This window comes from Lissotriton vulgaris, chromosome 6 (genome assembly GCF_964263255.1).
Source record: "Lissotriton vulgaris chromosome 6, aLisVul1.2, whole genome shotgun sequence".
NCBI lineage: Eukaryota > Metazoa > Chordata > Amphibia > Caudata > Salamandridae > Lissotriton > Lissotriton vulgaris.
The window spans coordinates 1,102,577,720-1,102,598,232 of record NC_141694.1 but is presented as its reverse complement, the minus strand read 5'-3'; the positions used below and the strand labels follow the sequence as shown (position 1 = coordinate 1,102,598,232).

Below are 20,513 nucleotides of genomic sequence, written 5' to 3'. Positions count from 1 at the left end.
GGCCCATCATCGTGAAACCATCTCTGGAGCCCTGCTGGCGCTGCCGCGGCCCATCTTCGTGAAACCATCCTTGGAGTCCAGCTGGCGCTGCCGCGGCCCATACCGAAGAACCCCCCAGCTCGAGGATTGAGAGCTGAGCGCAGGGTATCCCTGTACCAGGCTGGTACCAAGACTGTCCCGCTACCCCCTTCCCTCAGAGACTAAGTTTGAGAGGATCCCTGAATCCAGTTATCCATGTATCGTTACGATAACCTGCCTAAAAGTACTGATAAAAACGTTAAGAACCTATCTTTGTGTGGTGTCCATCTGTAGGGGGGTGATTGCTCGTCTGTACGATCCTAGGAGAGGAACCTCGCCAGGAGGCCTCTCACCCTTGCTCGGCCAGCCTAAGATCCCCTTTCCAACACAGGGGTAGGAGGTACCTTCCTAAAACAACCTCCAAACTGAACAACCTTCCACACACAAAAAGGAACAGGAGGAAAGGAAAACATAGAAAGATGAGTGCAGCGCAAACAAAAACTGCAAAGTTTGTTAAAAGTCCCCTCACAAGCTAATAGTGGCATGCTTCATCATTGGGCTTGCTAACAACATCCCTGCTCAGAGCAAAGCCTGGGATGGAGTATAAGGAAGGGGAAGACAATATAAACATAAAGTTTTGAGGGATCTTTACATGCAGAGACTAAGTGTAAATGTGGTTAAAACTGGCTCTGGAATATCCCCATCAGCATTTATTCTTGAATTTCCAGGCCAGGATTAAAAACTATAGGACAGTGAAGATAGGGACAGTTATTCTCCCTGCATCCCTCCTTTCTGTAAAATTGTCGACATGTTTCAGCCATTATCTGTTGCCCACAAGAGTCACTCGGCCTTTGTCAGGACTACAGATCCCACAAAGCCCTGATTATCTTACCTGTATTTGTCGGTAGACTGAGGTCTGCCACACACACCCACACACACACACACACACACACACACATACAACCACAACCACACAACCACACACACACACACACACACAACCACACACACAACACACACAACCACACAACCACAACCACACACAACCACACACACACAACCACACACGCTTTCACTGGGCACAAACACCACCAGCTGTCAGTGCACGCTTTCACTGGGCACAAACACCACCAGCCGTCAGTGCATGCTTTCACCAAGCACACACACTCCACCAGCCGTCAGTGAACGCTTTCACCAGGCACACACACCAACAGCCGGCAGTGCACACTTCCACCAGGCACACACACCACCAGCCATCAGTGCACAATTTCTACAGGCACACACACCACCAGCCATCAGTGCACACATCAATTGTTACCGCATCCACAATTAACTATTGTAGCAAACGCAGTATGGCGCATTTTACTACTAAATATATTCATCTAAATCGCAGCATGCCACCATTGCTACAAAAATAAATACACATTCTTTTGGCCTCCAATTGATAGACTTTTGTTGCAATTTGTGTTGCAATATTTAGCAATGCCAATTGCTCAAACTTAATTAATGCGAGACCTATTGCATTGCAAATGATTTTTTTTGTTGAGATATTTGTTGGTCTTGATTTTACAGAGAACCACTACCACACACACAAGCACACACACACACAACCGCAACCACACACACACAACCACACATGCAACCACACCCACCCACAACCACAAACACAACTACACACAACCACACGCACAGCCACACACAACGACACACACAACCCCACACACACAACCACAACCACACGCACAACCACACACACAACCACACACACAAAACCACACACACACAACCACACACACACAACCACACACACACAACCACACACACACACTCACACCCACACAACCACACACACAACCACAAGCACACACAAGCACACAACCACACACACAAACACAACCACACACACACACACACACATACACACAACCACACACAACCACACACATACAACCAGACACACTACCAGACACACTACCACACACACAACCACAACAACACACACAAGCATACACAACCACACACCACCACACACACAACCACACAACCAACCACAAGCACACACACAACCACACACGCCACACAACCGCACACACAGCCAGCCACACACACAGCCAGCCACACACACACACCTACAAACATACACACAACCACACACACAGCCGCATATACCCACAGACCACACCCACACACACACACAACCACACACACAACCACACAAACACACAACCACACATACAATCGCAAATACAACCACACACACCCAACCACACAGCCAGCCACACACACACACCTACAAACATACACACAACCACACACACAGCCGCATATACCCACAGACCACACCCACACACACACACAACCACACACACAACCACACAAACACACAACCACACATACAATCGCAAATACAACCACACACACCCAACCACACACACAACCACACACACAAACAAACCTCACACAACCACCCACACAACCACACACACAATCACCCACACAACCACAACCACGCACACAACCAAACACACAACCACACACACAAACAAACAACACACAACCACCCACACAACCACACACAACCATGCACACAACCACACACACAACCACACACACAAACACACACACAACCACACACACAGCCACAACCACACACACAACCAGACACACAGCCACAACCACACACACACACAACCACACCGTCAGTGCACACTTTCAACAGGCACAGACACCATCAGTCGTCAGTGCACGCTTTCACCGGGCACAAACACTACCAGACACCAGTGCACGCTTTCACCAGGCACACACACACCACTAGCCATCAGTGCACGCTTTCACCAGGAACACACACTCCACCAGCCGTCAGTGCACGCTTTCACCAGGCAAACACACCACCAGTCTGCAGTGCACGCTTCAACCAGGCACACACTCCACCAGCCGTCAGTGCACGCTTTCACCAGGCAAACACACCACCAGTCTGCAGTGCACGCTTCAACCAGGCACACACACCACCAGCCGGCAGTGCACACTTTCACCAGGCACACACACCACCAGCCATCAGTGCACAAATTCTACAGGCACACACACGACCAGCCATCAGGGCACACATCAATTGTTAATGCATCCACAATTAACTATTGTAGCAATCGCAGTATGGCGCACTTTACTTTTAAATATATTCATCTAAAGAGCAGCATGCCACCATTGCTACAAAAATAAATACACATTTTTTTGGCCTACAATTTATAGACTTTTATTGCAATTGGTGTTGCATTAATTACGTTTGAGCTATTGGCATTGCTAAATATTGCGAGACCTATTGCATTGCAAATGCTTGTTTTTTTAATTGAGATGTTTGTTGGTCTTGATTTTACAGAGAAGTCGGACATGAGTTGGATATAAGCACCCATCTCAAAGATTTTCATTTGGAAGGGAAGTTTGGCCTGACAAAGACTAGGAAATAGGTCTTCTAGTAAAAATGGTTGAGTTAAACTTCCAAAAAGCTGAGAGTTTATACCAAAATTAAGAAACACTCCTACATAAATATTTACAAACTAAATCTCAAAAAAGGGTGTCTACCCTAACACGTTTTTAAAATGTATGGTGGACATAGGGACTAAATATTTCCTTAACAGACATGGGGCACTTCAAGTTTCCTAAGTAGTGCTTGCCTATGTGCGTCCGAATTGTAACACAGGTCTCCAAGCAAGAAAAAACAATCTTGCAGAAAGAGTGGCTAGTGCAAGATTTTTCATCGTAGTTTACATCTTGAAAAACAAAGTTTTTAAGAACATTGTGGGCACTATTTGATGTCTCACAAGAGGAATTCGGGAATTCTGTATGACTAAAAAGATTCATTGAAGATGATTTCCATGATGAATAAGTGGATTTCAGTCCAAAGGACAATGTAATAAGTGAACATCGTGCAGTGTAATCTAAAGTGCCGGACATTAGAACAGTTAATCAAAAGGTTAAAAGCACACAGACAAGAAATATTAGTAATGTGCCAGGAAGAATTGAACTTCCCATCTTTATCCCCGAAATGCAATGGATCAGACTCCTGTCAGATAATCCCAAACTATATATCCATTGGGCTGAAAATTTGGTATCCCAGAAAAGTATGATATGGAACTTTCAGACTGACTGATGCTAAAGGTGTAGTAAACAGCTGAGAACCTACTCACATTCGATAATCTGCGAAAATGTTTACAATTTGGCAGAAAAGTCTAACTAGAGCACATTGACACTGACTTTTTACATAAAGTTTGGCCTAGGAGGTTATTATGGTACAACCTTACGATATTCAAACAACGTAATTTTACCTTGCTTTGGGCTAACAAGTGCAAGTTAGGAAAAAAGAATAATAATTAGAAAGTGCAAGTTTTCAATTTATAAATTAGAAATAGTAGATAAATACCTGTCATTATAGAGCCAGGCTAAAAAGTCAGTGCTGTTCCAGTAGGTGTCGGGTGCACCACCATCGCCATCTGACCACAGGATGTCTGGCTTGTATAGTTTCACAAGTTCATACAGCTCTGGTATCGACTTGGATCTGGGGAACAGCCTCGTCTTAAATTGATTTTCTTTATCTATGGCAAAGAGAGGGTTAAACCACTCAAAAAGAGAGTGATAAAGCCCAAAGTGCAAATCTGTCTTCGTTCTAATTGCAGTTGCCAATTCACCCACCAGATCTCGTCTTGATCCCATATCAAAGGAATTCCAATTCCAAGAGTATCTGGACCGCCACAAGGTGAAACCTGAAGCCAAAATAAAACAGGCTCTTTTAAAGAAACATTTTGGATTGAAGACTAGAAATGCTCACACAGGTTAAGTATTAAAAACGTAAGCAGTGGCGCTCCTACATATTATTCATTACCGTTTCATTGCTGCCATTAATGCATCTGCACAACACAAACATTTAAAAATAACAATTTATGCAAACAACGCAACCATTTAAAACACACAAATAAGAAACAGGATAGCCGCTAATAACATCCATTCACACATCAAGATAACCGAGTCATTACATTTCTGATTCAAAGGCTAATAATTGCCTGTATGTTCTCCATTTGACCTAAGGTGCTATAAATTCAGCAGCATCAGTGGTGTAGCAAGGTGGTGGCGGTCCGCCTCGGACGGCTCCCTCCTCCCTCTTACCTGCAGCCGTGCGAGGCGCAGTCGCGGGACTCACACACACTGGAGTGGAATAGAGTAGAGTGGACTGGTGGAGAGTGCATTAGCGTAGGGTGTTATAAAGCATTGTGCCATTGAATTCAGCCACGTACAATGCAGCACCGTAGACTGCAGTGGCATAGATTAGAGTGGCACATAGTAGAGTGGAGTGGTGCACAGTACAGTGGAGAAGCGCAGAGTGGTGAGAAGTGGACTGGAGTAGAGTGGCACAGAGTGGCGTAGAGAGCAGTGAACAGAGTGCAGTGTCATTAAGTGGTGTGGTGCGGTCCAGAGTGGAGTGGCATAGATTTGAGAGATGCAGAGGGCAGTGGTGCTGAGTAGAGTCGAGTGGCATAGAGTGCAGTGGTGTAGAGTGCAGAGAAGAGTGGCAGAGTGGTGCACAGCAGAGTAGCATAGAGTGGAGTAGAGTAGAGTTTAGTGCCATAGAGTGGAGTGGTGCAGAGTAGAATGGCACGGGTTCAGTGGAGGAGAGTGCAGTGTTACAGAGTAGAGTGTCGCAGGGGTGTAGAGTGGCGTGTTGTAGAGAGCAGGAGCGTAGAGTACAGTGGTGCAGAGTAGTGTGCAGTGGCATAGAATGCAGTGGCTGAATGCAGTTGTGTAGAGTGCATTGGCGTAGAGTGTAGTGGTTAAGAGCAGAGTGCCATAGAGTGCAGTGGTGTAGAGTAGATTGTTTCAGAATAGAGCGAAGAGGCATAGAGTGGAATGGTGCAGGGTAGAATGCAGTTGGGCAGAGTGGCATAGAGTGTAATGGTGTAAAGTAACGTGGTGTAGAGTGCAGTGGCATAGAGTATAGTGGTGCAGAGTAGATTAGAGTGGCATACAGTGGATTGGTGTAGAGTGCAGGTGCATAGAGTCGAGTGTTACAGAGTAAAGTGCATTGGAGAACAGCGTATTAGTCTAGAGTGCAGAGTTGCAGAATAGAGTAGAGTACAGTGACAAAGAGTGGGGTGGTGCAGAATAGATTGGTTTGGCCTAGACTGGATGGAGTGGTGTAGAGTGCAGTGGCAAAGAGTGTAGTGGTGTAGAGTAGAGGGGCTAAGAGTGCATTGGCATAAGGTATAGTTGTACAGGGTAGAGTACAGAGGCACAGAGGGCAGTGGCATAGAGTAGATTGGTGCAGAGTGCAGTGGCGTTGAGTGGTGTGGTGTCAAGTGGAGTGGCGCAGAACAGAGTGCAGTGGTATGGAGTGGTGCAAAGTAGAGTGGAGCGGCATAGAGAGGAGTATTTATGGTGTGGTAGCACACTGGCTTTATAGAATAGACAACACATTTTCAATTGAAATGACCATTACATTTGCACATACAGTTTTACTAATCAAACTATATTGTGATCAGATGAGAATGTGAGGAAATTGCATCACCTAGTGTAATGATTTATTCTGATAATATAAATGTATTTGTTTCAAACAAAAAATGTGCTTTGTTTGTGTTCCTAATTCTAATATATTCTGAAATACTTACACAGTTCAGTTAAATGTTGTCGTGTGGTAGAAAAAACTCTTTCCTACCCACCAGTATCCAGCAAGATTGTCACATGAATCCTCTCACTTTGTAGACAGAGAAAGAAAAGTAAACAAGCACCCTTGGAAGACAACACCTGACATTTGACCTTGGTCTTTGAATGTGCTGTAAATGTGACGAGATAAGAATGAGCTTTTACAGGCCCGTTTACAAAAATGGAGCACTCGGAAGGACACTGTAATAAGATTTGGGCCAGGGACAGAACAAACTCATGTAACATACAGCAAGAAGCTATCCTGGCTTGGTGTCTGATTCTTAAAGAAGGTAGAGGCACACTATGCCTATTACCTATGTGGTCTTGGGCATCTCAAAAAAATGTAAGGACTGTCCTCACACACCACCAGGTGTCCTGCTTCGTCGGCAGTCCTCGCTCTCTAATAAACACATTTGATAAAGAGTGGGCCTGCACCTGGAGACAGGGAGGCACTTCTACAACTAAGTGGGGGCCAGTGATAGGAAAGGGAGTGAGTGATATATATATCGATGCAAATGCTACATCAAAATTTTAATTGAGCAGAATTTGCTCACTATTAGAATTAATAGAGGAGACTTGGGGATTTAGTACCCCATCCCCAACCGTGTCGCCAACATGTTACTGCCATGGTGGCCAGGAGGGTCCACAGCATTCATCAGGACATTATGAAGCATGACATCTGGTGGTGTGTGAGGACAGTCCTTACGTTTCTTTGAGATGCCCAACACCACATAGGTAATAGGCATACTGTGCCTCTACCTCTTAAGAATCAGACACCGAGCCAGAGTAGCTTCTTGTTGTGTGTTACATATCACTTGGAGGCCAGCTTACCCGGACTGCCCCGTAGCCTCTTGTTCACTCCATTTTTGAATATTAGGGTTATTGTGCATATATGTATATATGAAGTACAAACTCAAGCTGGATAGCTTAAAACAAATAAAACCAGCAAATGGAAAGCAAGAAAAGGATAATGTTACTTACCCAGTAGGCATCTGTTCTTGCCATGTACAGCTCTAGATTCATATGCTTTGTATACTCCTGCCATTTAGTGTTGGGTCCGGATGTTTGCAAGTTGTTTTTCTTCGAGGAAGTCTTTCCAGTTGTCGTAATTTGACGATGACCGGGTTAGCGCTTAGCCTTGCTACACGTTATTTCCCTTAACTTGGCCCTATACGAAAACGCCATTTTGTATGTTACGGCGGCCATTTTAGGGAATGAGCAGCCTCGTGGTCAGCATGCCCTTTAGTCATTTGTCCGTGCCGCTGACCACTCGAGTTTGCCCAGCAACAGGCTATTTTTAGTAACGGTCAAGCCTGTGCATGCGCAGTTCCAACTGACCAGTCACCCCTCAGGAATGTTCCGCCAAACTGACCAGTGGAGTTGTAACCCCTCCCATGAGTTGGCTGTGCTCCAAAAATGACCATATATGTACCTAAACTTTGTAATCTTGTACCGCCTACCTTTTTATTACCTGTAAATTGTATAAAAGAAGGACTCGCACCAACGTTCGGGGTGATACTTCTTGCATTGCCGAAGGGTGCTGTAGGAATGTACCACCACCCCATGGGGTCTTAATAAACTTGTCTTTTGTACTTTTCAGTTTCCGTGTCAACAGTTCTTTTGGTGTAAGTGAGTATTTCTGCAGAGCATGTAGGCCTTGGGAAATCAACACCACAAATTGGCGACCACGAAGGGACTCATCGGCGACTCGGATGCCCGAAGGAGAGGTCGTGACGAAGGATTGGAAACTCGCCATGGACGCGTACGCTGCCACTGAGTCACCCGAGTCTTGGCACCCACGGTGTTTTCTTCCCTTCCTTCTGATCTTACCTTCCAGGTGGCGCCGGTCTCCGACTGAGATCCTGCTCGTCTGTGTTGCTGTACAGTGCCCGTTTGGCTGATTCGATTAAAGACCTTGGCAGTTGGAATCTGGATATTTGAGATTGGGTAAGATTTGTGATCGGTAAGGTAGTCTACGGACGCTTACTGAAGTTCTATGATTGTGACTATGATTTGAGTTAGCTAACATTTTGACTTTGTGAACTTTGAATATATATGTGTAGTGCACTTCACATAGGCAGGCATGTAGAGATGTTTCTCTAACTTTGTTCGTACTTTGAGCGGCACATTTGTGTGAAGTACTGTAAGTGCCATTTTTACGGTATCACGCTTTCGTGGTACTTTTTGAACATGCCTGTTTTAAGCACACTCCGAGCGGTGTGCTGTCTTGGAAATGGTACCACATATAGGTTAGCAGAATCCCAGCCGGCTCCCCCAGAGGGAACACCTAATCGTGAGATGTATGTGAAATTCGGCCTTCCCCCTATACTGTACAGTAAATTATGGCATAAATACACTAGAACCGATCCCGAGTTGCAATGGCCACTACATGGGTCGTTTGATTTGCGAAAGGTTCAGTTTGTGGAGCAATGTTTGTTTCAGCACAGGTCTAGACAGGATATGTTTGATTGTGTGCGAATGTGGGAGAAAACGGTGCGTGAACGTATGAAGCGTGAGGTTGCCTTGGCGGACAAAGAGCAGCGCAAGGCTGCTCGAGATAAAGCTTTACAGCTTGAGGAGAAGGAGGCGCAGGAGAAGAAAGAGAGGGAGGCACGGGAACGTAATTTGCAAACGACCGGTCAATTTCCTATTCGACGTCCGCTTTATCCTGTCCTTAATAATGAAATTGATGATTTTTCATTATTAGATCGATCTCCGCCTCCGTATGTTCAGCCTACGGCCCCAACTGAGGATTCTGGTGATGAAGAACGGGATAAGTCGGATAAGACGGATAAGTCGAGTGTCAGGTTATCTGCGCAGAGAGCCGCGAATTTGCGTAGTCTTGCTAGGAAACTAAATCTGAATCAGATAACTGTGTCAGAAGTTGTAGCTGAAAGGAATAAGTGGACAGAACGAGAATTGATGTGTTTTTTGAATACTCTTGCAGATGAAGTTATTACTCGATTCCGTAAAAATTCAGAGGACCTAGAACCTAAGGATATGTCAGTCCATCGTGAGAATTTGGGTAAAGGTGTATTTGTTCTTGCAGATGCAGATGACTTTTTCACGCGACTGCTCCAGCTACGGGATGAGGCATCCAGATTGCGGGAAGAACGAAAAACAGCTAAGGAGTCCGTGCCGGGGTCGACGGAGCAGTCCAAAGAGTGTTCTATCCGGGGCTCAGATAAGAATTCTAAAGTGCATGTTATGCCTATGCGTGAAGCTGCACCTTTGTATGTTCCCCCTAAAGGGGACGGTACAGATGATGATAAAACGTCGGCAAATTCAAAGGGGTATTTTGTATATAATTGGGTGTATACGCCTTGGAATAGAGCAGATGTTATGGCATTGAAAAATGCTTTACCTGATCTCCGTAAGAATCCGGCCGCATTCTATGAAGGGGTGGAGGGGGCCATTTCCTCTTGTGTTATGACTCTTGTTGATATAGATCTTTTCTTTGGGTTAATTCTTCCGCCTGATATGTGGAGGTCGATTCGTAAGACTAATGATCAAACGAGGTTTCGGGCAACTTGGAAGTAAATAAGCCAGGCTGACTTAGACAGGGAACCTGCATGCAAACCATGTGAATTAATTTTAGAACTCCCAGCGGCTATTTTGAACAAACTAAAAACGCTTGTTCCTCCTAAAAAGATTGATTGGACTATGCTGGCTTCGTGCAAACAGAAGCCAGACGAATCGGTATCCGATTTCTTTACACGTTTCGAAGAAGCGTTTCATGATTACAGTGGTCAATCGTTAACAGATGATACGGGTAGGCATCTGTTTGTTGATAAGTATGTGGCTAATCTCCTACCGGAGATTGCAAAGCGGTTAAAAACAAGTGAAAGTTCCTGGACCACGGCGACCCCTGCGTCTTTGTTAACTATGGCTCAGTATTACGAGCGGCAGGAATTAGAGGCTAAAGAAAGTGTTGATAAGAAAACGAAGGAATTGAAAACGAAGGTGATGTTGGCGCAGGTTCGCGGTGCGCAATCTAGAGGGAGTGATAGAGGCAGGCGAGGAGGGGGTAATGCGTCGTACGGTCGTACCGATATTGCTGAGGACCAATGTGCATATTGTAAAGAGTTTGGGCATTGGGCTGAAGATTGTCCAGTGCTTCGTGAGCAACTTAGCCAGCGTGGTCGAGGAGGTGGAAGGTTGAGGAATAGTTATTCAGGAGCGAGAGGTGGCGGAAGTGATCGTGGTAGGTTTGAAGCGAGGGGTCGTGGTCAGGATGAACGAAATACCCTTGATAGACGGAATCAATATCAGATATCGGAGGGTGAGAATGTGGAACATCAGGATTATGTGCATGCATAGGACTGCGTAGGATGGGGTACGGAATCAGTTGAAGTGCCAGTAGATCAAAGAGGTCCATATGTATCAGCGGGCATTTTGGGTTCTACTGATCAGTTTTTAGTTGACACTGGAGCTACTCGTAGTGCTTTGTCCAAAAACTTGGTTCCAAGGGCTCCCCTGTCTGGCGAAACGATAACATTTATAGGGTTTGATGGCACACCCTCTCCTAGCCCATTATCACAACCTCTTGCAATTTGTATTGACAAATTTTTCAGCTTTTGCCCATTTTTGTTGTCACCTCACACTCCAGATAACATTATGGGCATTGATTTGCTCAAATACTTTCGAGCAACAATACGCTGCGCTCCTGAAGGAGTGCGGGTTATTTTGAACGACAATTACCCAGATTCGGACAGATTTTGTACAATTAAGGAAATTGAAGCATTAGCCTCTCTCCCACACACGTTATGGGCGACATCGGATACGGATGTGGGACAGATGCTTATTCCACCTATTCGGATTACTGTCAAGGAGGGAGTACTTTTGCCACGTGTACCACAGTATAAGATCTCTAGGGAAGGTGAAATTGCTCTGATACGTATTGTTCAAGATTTGATTATTGCAGGAGTAGTGGAGGAAGTACCTTACAATGTTTGTAACAGCCCTATTCTTCCGATCCTTAAGAAAGATACTGACGACAAAGTCTATCGATTTATTATTGATTTGAGAGAAATTAACAAAATTGTCATTCCCCAATACCCGGTGGTGTCTGACATCACGACATTGCTTACATTGGTCCCCCCAACAGCAACAACCTTTTCTGTTATTGACCTTAAGAATGCATTCTTTTCCATTCCCATTCATCCCGACAGCAGATATCTATTTGGCTTCACGTTAAATAATAAATCGTATAGATTTTGTCGTGTTCCCCAAGGTTACACTGAGAGTCCCAGCATCTATAGCCAGGCTTTAAAAAGACAGCTTGACTCTTTTGAATTACAATCCGGAGTGGCTCTTATACAGTATGTTGATGACCTCCTGTTGGCTGCAGACACCTATGCACAGTGTGAGGAGAGTACACTTGCTTTGCTTTCCTTTTTGGCTCAGAACAACCATAAAGTCTCTAAGAAAAAGCTACAATATTGTAGACCCAAGGTGACCTACCTCGGTCATCTTTTGTCTAAGGAGGGGCGTGCATTAACATCTGATCGAATTCAAGCAATTTTAGATACGCCAGTCCCCTGCACTCAGAGAGATGTACGCGCCTTCATAGGACTAACGTCCTTCTGTAGACAGTGGATAATGGGGTTTTCGCACATTATAAAGCCTTTGTTAGCGTTACTGTCCAAAACTACACCAATGCCCCTTGAATGGACAGATGAATGTCAAAATGCTTTTGAACAATTGAGACAGGCTCTTTGCTCTGCACCCGTGTTAGGTACACCATATTACACAAAGATTTTCACGCTGTACGTGCACGAGAAAGATGGTTGCGCGTTATCAGTGTTAGTGCAGGCACACGGGGACAAGCAGAGGCCATGTGCGTATTTTTCAGCCATCCTTGATCCTGTAGCAAGAGGGTTACCAGGGTGCTTTCGAGCAGTTGCAGCAACAGCAGTAGCTATACGGCAAAGTGAGGGAATAGTGTTGTCGCACAAATTGTTGGTGCTAGTTCCCCATGCAGTAGATGCCCTGTTAAATCAAACACAGACTCAGTATCTTACGAGCGCACGTTTAACAGGATATAAGCTCACACTCCTGGCGCCACATATCACACTGAAAAGATGTGCTACCCTGAACCCTGCCACTTTATTGCCTTATCCGGTTGAAGAGGGCCAGGAGGAAAAACACCATGATTGTGTTTTCCTGACCGAGGAACAAACAAAGGGTCGTGTCGACTTACAGGATATGCCACTTCCAGATGTGGATGGGGAACTGTGGGTTGATGGATCGTGTTTGAGGCTGCCAGATGGCACGACTTCTGCAGCATATGCGATCACGACGCTTAAGACAGTGGTGGAAACAGCACGAATACCCCAGAAATCAGCCCAAGCAGCGGAGCTGATAGCTTTGACAAGAGCCTGCGAATTAAGTGCTGGCTTATGTGTGAACATCTACACAGACAGCCGGTACGCCTTTAGAGTAGCGCATGATTTCGGCCTACTCTGGAGAGAGCGTGGGTTTTTGACCTCCCATGGAGTACACATTATGCACGGAGAACTAGTGCGTGATCTCCTAAACGCGTTGCTTTGTCCAAAGAAAGTAGCGATAATCAAATGCAGTGCACACAAAAAGGTCACTGACAAAGTGGGACAAGGCAATGCCTTTGCAGACAGTATTGAGGAAAAAGAGAGGAGCCAGGCCCTTATGGACAGGTGAAGAGGCTGGACCCTATTATATTCTGAACACCAAAAAGTTGCCTCTCACACCTATATCTTAAACCACATTTGCGGAAAAGTTGAGCACACCAATAGTCGTGATCAACAAGGTATTTTTATTTATACCGAACCAATCTGGGATTTAATCAAGTTTAAGCATGTTTTCACACATAAAGACACATAGATACAAAAGTTATTTACAATGTGAATATGAAATACATTCAGAAAAACAAGATATAATCCTGGTTCTATTAAGCAAAACCATTTGAAAGCAAAAATAAGTGATAATTCAAAGACAAGACAAAACTGGCCAGTTAGAAAGGAGTTGTTTTGAGTCAATTCGAGGCAGTAGTTATCTTGCTACTGCAAAAGTCACAAATTTACTTTGTTTCTTTCCTACTTCCCCCTTTTTCCTTCATTACTATGCTTGCTTTAACTATCATTCACAGTTCGAAATGTTTCATTGTATGTCACACATGTTTATAAAGGACATGGAGCGATGGAAATTGCCTGCAGCTTACTTGCAAGCGATGGTCCAGATGACACATGGGTTGGCACATGTGGGGGCTCTTGCAATCACTCGACTGTTAACACGAGTTTGGGAGCATCCTGAGATTGCCAATACTGCTAAGAGAGTAGTGCAGACCTGTTTGATATGTTTACAGCACAATCCTGCAAAAGGGACGCATACTCCGAAAGGAGGGTTCGTTCCACCTTCTGCACCATTCGAGGTACTTCAAATGGATTACATCCAGCTTGAGCGTTGCAATAACCTTAAGTACGTCTTAGTGGTGGTGTGTGCTTTTAGCAAATGGGTTGAGGCCTTCCCCACGAAGGATAATACAGCGCTGACAACAGCTAAGGTTCTGCTCAAAGAGTACTTCCCTCGATACGGCGTTTGCAAATTTTTGTGGAGCGATAATGGTCCTCATTTTGTTGGGAAAATTGTGGAGTATGTGCTAAAGGGACTGGGGATCCAGCAAAAGTTTCATGCTGTGTTCCACCCTCAGTCAGCAGGTCTTGTCGAGCGGTACAATGCTACGTTGAAACTAAAACTGGCTAAGATTGTGGCGTCCACGTCATTGAAGTGGCCGGATGCCTTGCCGCTAGCATTACTCTCTATTAGATCAGTGCCCCACTCTCGAACTGGCCTCACACCGTATGAAGTGGTGTTTGGAAGGCCTATGAATATATGGGGAGTTCCTAAGCCGCGATTGTTACATGATGTGCCTTGTATAATGATGAACGATTATTTGGCACGATTAACAAATGATTTACTTTCTATTCACCAACAGGTTCTAGAAGCGCTCCCTGACAATTCCATTGGAGAGGCTCACAATCTTCGTCCTGGTGATTATGTAATGATTAAGTCGTTTGAGAGAGCGAACAGCTTGGAACCGAGGTGGCGTGGCCCCGAGCAAGTCCTGCTCGCAACTCGAACGGCTGTGCGAGTGACCGACAGGAAGCGGTGGGTGCATTCAACTCACTGCCGTCGCGTCTCTCCGGACCTACTGAATCCTACTGTGCTGTCCGACTACAGAGATATCTTGGACGAAGAAAAGAGCCCAGCTGTGACGTCGGCCGAATCTGAGGGAGCCTTCCCGGACCACACCGTTTCTGGACGACAGCGCTATAATCTGCGGCCACGATAGGAAGAAGATTTTTTTTTTTGGTGCGAGACTGGTTGGTTACCGCTCTGGGGTTTGTGAAACGGAAGCCGGGAATACCAAGGGGGGGGGGGTCAGTTCTGCTAAGAGTAGCGACACCCGTCTTGACCCCGGAGAAGAAAACAACGGCTACCTCGGAGCTCAGCACTAACGTTTTTATTTTTTAGTTGTGTATTTGAGACATTGTGAACTCTTTGAACTATGGCGTCTTATGCATCACGAGACAAGAGAATTTTTGGTGCTATTCTGATCGTACTGACAATTGTGGTGATAGCAGTGATAGCCTGGGTAGTAGAACTTGTGGTGCCTGTACGAGAACATTTGCTGCCAACTACCCCGGCTCCATCTGAACATTTTCATTTCACCTTACCCTATCATGAAGAACGGCACCGACAGACTTATTTGAACAATAGCTTCATTCAAATCTTACATCATACTCACAATATGACGAACACTTCTAACTGTTGGGTGTGTGGGATGTTGCCTGGGCATCAGAAGAAAGGGGGCACACCGCTCATCCCACTCCCGTTTTCCCATAATGGTTTCTGCAATGCTTGGTATACTCTTCTATTCACTTTGGGCTGGCCAAAAAAAGAGGGGGTGTTGTTCCGTTTAAATAAAATATGCTACCATGACCAGGATGGCTATCCACAAGCTGAAGGTACTCGGTTCGAATGGGAGGAGTACCGCCCCGATAATGTATCTGCACCCCGGGTTTACAGTAACCAAAGGAACATTAATATGTCCAGTTCTCATGTTATAAAGGTCATTGATACTAAGGCGGATCTGTGCATATGAAATAAAGGTACAATCCCGGTTGGAAAAAGTGAATGTAACACCACACTTACATTTGACAGTCCAAATGGCATATCATTTGTGGCATCCCGAAATACATATTTCATTTGTGGTAATAAAGGCTATCATCAGCTCCCGTTAGGATGGTTAGGTACATGTTATATCTCCTTTGTATTGCCCCCTGTATTCATTGCCCCACCAATGTACCATAATGATTATATACTGTACCATGACTTTGTGTTAAATAGAGTCAGACGTGCTGTAGTTCTGGAAGACATTGACCAGACCGATACTGCACTACAACAATATGTAGATTTCAATTTGGGTTTGTTTTCCTTTGTGGGGGCTGCTCTGAACAGTCGGAAAATACGACGACTGACCCGTGTTGTTGAGGCTGTAGCTAATGACACTGCTTTTGCATTGGGGAATATAACGGAAGAGCTTCAAATATCTAGAATTGTTACGCTCCAGAACCGGATGGTTCTTGATGTAGTTCTAGCCGATCAAGGGGGGGGGCATGTAGAATTATCGGAAGTAGCTGCTGTGTTTACGTGCCTGACAACTCACCATCTGTATATGATGCCATATCAAAACTGCACAAAATCGCTGCTGAAATACACCCGGAAAATGGTACATGGACCCTTTCGGGTGGTTCTGGTCAATGCTTAGTACATGGGGCTGGAAGCTACTGACGATTTTATGTATCATAGTTGGGATATTATTCTTCTTGTGTTTATGTATACAATGTGGCCCTGCATTATGTTCTATGTGTTTATCGGCCTGTATTCCATCTAGACGAGCTCTTGCCCAAAATGAACTGATGCTTCATAAAGAAGTGGCTCAAATTATGTCAATTGATATCGAAGATGAGTATCCCGACTATGTCCACTATGAGGTAGCTTCAGCTAAACGCTAAAAGGGTCGTCTGCCGTGATTTGACGATGACCGGGTTAGCGCTTAGCCTTGCTACACGTTATTTCCCCTAACTTGGCCCTATACGAAAACGCCATTTTGTATGTTACGGAGGCCATTTTATGGAATGAGCAGCCTCGTGGTCAGCATGCCCTTTAGTCCTTTGTCCGTGCCGCTGACCACTCGAGTTTGCCCAGCAACAGGCTATTTTTAGTAACGGTCAAGCCTGTACATGCGCAGTTCCAACTGACCAGTCACCCCTCAGGAATGTTCCGCCAAACTGACCAGTGGAGTTGTAACCCCTCCCATGAGTTGGCTGTGCTCCAAAAATGACCATATATGTACCTAAACTTTGTAATCTTGTACCGCCTACCTTTTTATTACCTGTAAATTGTATAAAAGAAGGACTCGCACCAACGTTCGGGGTGATACTTCTTGCATTGCCGAAGGGTGCTGTAGGAATGTACCACCACCCCATGGGGTCTTAATAAACTTGTCTTTTGTACTTTTCAGTTTCAGTGTCAACAGTTCTTTTGGTGTAAGTGGGTATTTCTGCGGAGCATGTAGGCCTTGGGAACCCAACACCACACAGTCACAAGGCAAGGTGACTCCTCCTTTCGGTGATAGTGCACATGGGCATCAACTCCTTTGTTAGATTGTTTTCCAGCAGAGGGTGAGAATGGAGTTAGTAAGTGTAGAATAGGGAAGTCCATGGGTATGTATGTAAAGTGAGAAATGTAACAACCACAGGCACCTGGGGAGGCGGGTCGACGCATGTGAATCTACAGCTCTACATGCCAAGAACAGATGCCTACTGGGTAAGTAACATTATCTGTTTGAGACATGTGAGCTGTAGATCCCATGCTTTGCATAGACTATACAGCAGTATATTCCCAAAGCAGTGGCTAACCTGTAGTTGGTGCACTTGTTTGAAACAATGTTTTAAGTATTGCCTGCCTGTGTTAGCTTGTTGCCTCACTAACACATCTACACATTAGTGCTTGGTGAATGTGTAGACCACGTTGCTGCCTTACAGATGTCAGCTAAGGGAATATTCCCTAAGTAGGCCATAGTAGCCCCTATTTTGCCAGTGGAATGTGCTCTAGGGGGTATTATCAAAGTTCTTTTCGCTTTCACATAACATGTCTGGAGACATTTCACAATCTATCTTGCAATGCTCGATTTAGATATGGGATTGCCTTTGTGTGGTATCAAAAAAGCAACAAAAAGCTCCTTTGTTTTACAAAATTCTTTTGTTCTTTCCACATAATATAGAAGAGCTTTTCTAACATAAAGTGTGTGTAGATCTCGTTCTTCTACAGAATCTCATTGACGAAAGAACACAGGTAACTCAACTGATTGATTGATATGAAAAGCAGAAACCATTTTAGGAAGAAATTTAGGATTTGTTCAAAGAACCACTCTACCTTTGTGAAGTGGAATAGTTAATGCCTGGAGTTCACCAACTCTACCTTAGTGAAGGGATTGCGATTAGAAAAGCTAACTTCCATGAGAGGAATTGTAATTGACACGTATGCATTTCTTTTGAATGGTGGACCCATTAGCCTTGTAAGAACTATGTTTAAGTTCCATACTGGTGCAGGTGAGACTCTTCGTATCACCCTTTTTAATCCTTTCATAAAGGCTTTAATCACTGGTACTCTGAATAGAGATATGTGTTGCCTGTTGTGCAAGTATGCAGTTACTTCTGCCAGATGTAAGCACATGGATGTATAGGCTAGTCCAGATTGCTGTAAATGTAACAGATGATGTTCTGCACAGAAGCATCAAGCGGATTGATATTGTTTCAATAGATAACAAACCATTTCCATATTGCTCCATAATATGCCCTACTAGTAGGCTTTCTAGCCTCTTTTAGGATATTCATACAGTCTGGTGGTAATTGTAAATAACCAAACTCTATGGCTTCAGGAGCCAGATCGCTAGGTGTAGTTCTTTGGGATTTGGATGCCCGATTTCTCTATGGCTCTGAGTGAGGAGACTGGAGGTGAGATGCAGCTTTTGGTGTGGCACTACTGACAGATCCAGCAGGTTGTTAAACCAGGGTTGACATGCCCATGTGGGAGCTATGAGAATCTGTATGAGGGATGTTTGCCTGATCTTCTGAACTACCAGTGGAATGAGTGGGAGAGGTGGAAAAGCATAAGCAAATGTACCTGACCAGTTCATCCATAGGGCTTTGCCTCTGGAGAGCCGGTGTGGGAACCTAGAGGCAAAGCTTGGGCATTTTGCATTTTGAGCTGTGGCAAACAGGTCTATGTGAGGAAATCGCCATTCCTGAAAGTAGGGGAGGAGAACTTGGGGATGAAGTTCCCACTCGTGGATTTGCTGCCTCTGTCTGCTGAGAAGGTCTGCAATCTGATTGTTTACTCCTGGAAGATGCTCTGCCAGGAGATATATCTTGTGGTGTATAGCCCATTTCCAAATGGCTTGTGCTAGGCGTGACAGTTGGAGAGAGTGTGTGTCCCCCCCCCTCCCCCGTTTTTGTATATAGTACATAGCTGTCTTGTTGTCCGTGCGGACTAGGACAGCTTTGCCTAAGAGTTGAATTTGAAAAGCTCTGAGCACTAGAAACACTGCTAGCAGCTCTAGGAGGTTTATATGGAGACATTTGTGCTTTACACTCCACAACTGGATTGTGTGATCATGTAAGTAAACACCCCAACCAATGAGCGATGCATCTGCTGTTAGCACTGTCTGTGGAAAAGGGTCAATGAAGGGCCGCCCTTTGGATACATTTTGTCGGTTCCACCACTGCAGAAAGCGATGGGTGAGGCCATCTAGATCAGTCAATTTACCCTGCGACAGGTTCCACTAACTTGCTAAACATTCTTGAAGGGAACGCTTTTGAAGTCTTGCATGGGGAACAATCAAGATGCAATACGCCTTCATTCCTAGTAGTGGCATGAAGACCCCGGCTGGCAATGATTGGTTGGGCTGAAACTGAGTGAGAAGAGACTGAATACTGAGAATTCTGGCTGCACTGGCAGAGGCTAGAGCTATTTGAGTGTCTATGGTGGCTCCCAGATAAGTTTCTGTGTTGGAAGGCTGCAGACGAGACTTCTACGCATTCACTGTAAACCCTAGTTGGTGTAGTAAGTGAATTGTGGCTTGCATGTGTTGGAGACACTTATAGTAAGTGCTGGCTTTGATGAGCCAGTCATCCAGATATGGGAAGACATGGATGTGCTGTCTTCTCAGATGAGCTGTGACTACTGCCAGGCATTTGGTAAATACTCCGGAGCAGTGGTGACTCCAAACGGGAGTACTTTGAATCGGTAATGTTGACCTGTTATCACAAACCTGGATTATTTGCGATTAGCAGGATGAATTGGAATGTGGAAATATGCGGCCTTTAAGTCTAGAGCAGGGGTTTCCAACCTTTCCTGTAACAAGAGCTACCTATGTTCAATGAAAATTATCCTGAGCTACTAAGTTACTAGTATTATTAGTGTTGTTATAGTGATCACATCAGCAAGATTACATTTGTGGCCACCCTATGAAACATTACCAGCAATGATCAATTATGTGTATCAAACAGGCTTGCCAGTTGTAATGTAAAAAAAAGACTTTGTCAATCTGGAACGCCTTTACGTAGGTAATATAGATGCAATTCAAATGGCATCATGGTAATAAGTTTCTCCAAAGCTACATGATTTATTATTCAAATGTTAGCTTTAAAAATATTTTGAAATTCCAGCATTTTTTACCAAACATCATCTTACGAGTTCTGACAATA

The 20,513-nt window shown here is 44.8% G+C and overlaps 1 protein-coding gene across 1 annotated transcript in view; it reads right to left on the bottom strand.

The window, feature by feature from the left end:
• The window catches only part of FUCA2 (alpha-L-fucosidase 2), a 245,501-nt gene that overhangs the window by 144,615 nt on the left and 80,373 nt on the right, over positions 1–20,513 (bottom strand). Inside the window, exon 3 of the mRNA XM_086927169.1 lies at positions 4,433–4,772. Within this exon, the coding sequence (XP_086783295.1) occupies positions 4,433–4,772 (340 nt within the window). The remainder of the gene's footprint in view (positions 1–4,432; positions 4,773–20,513) is intronic.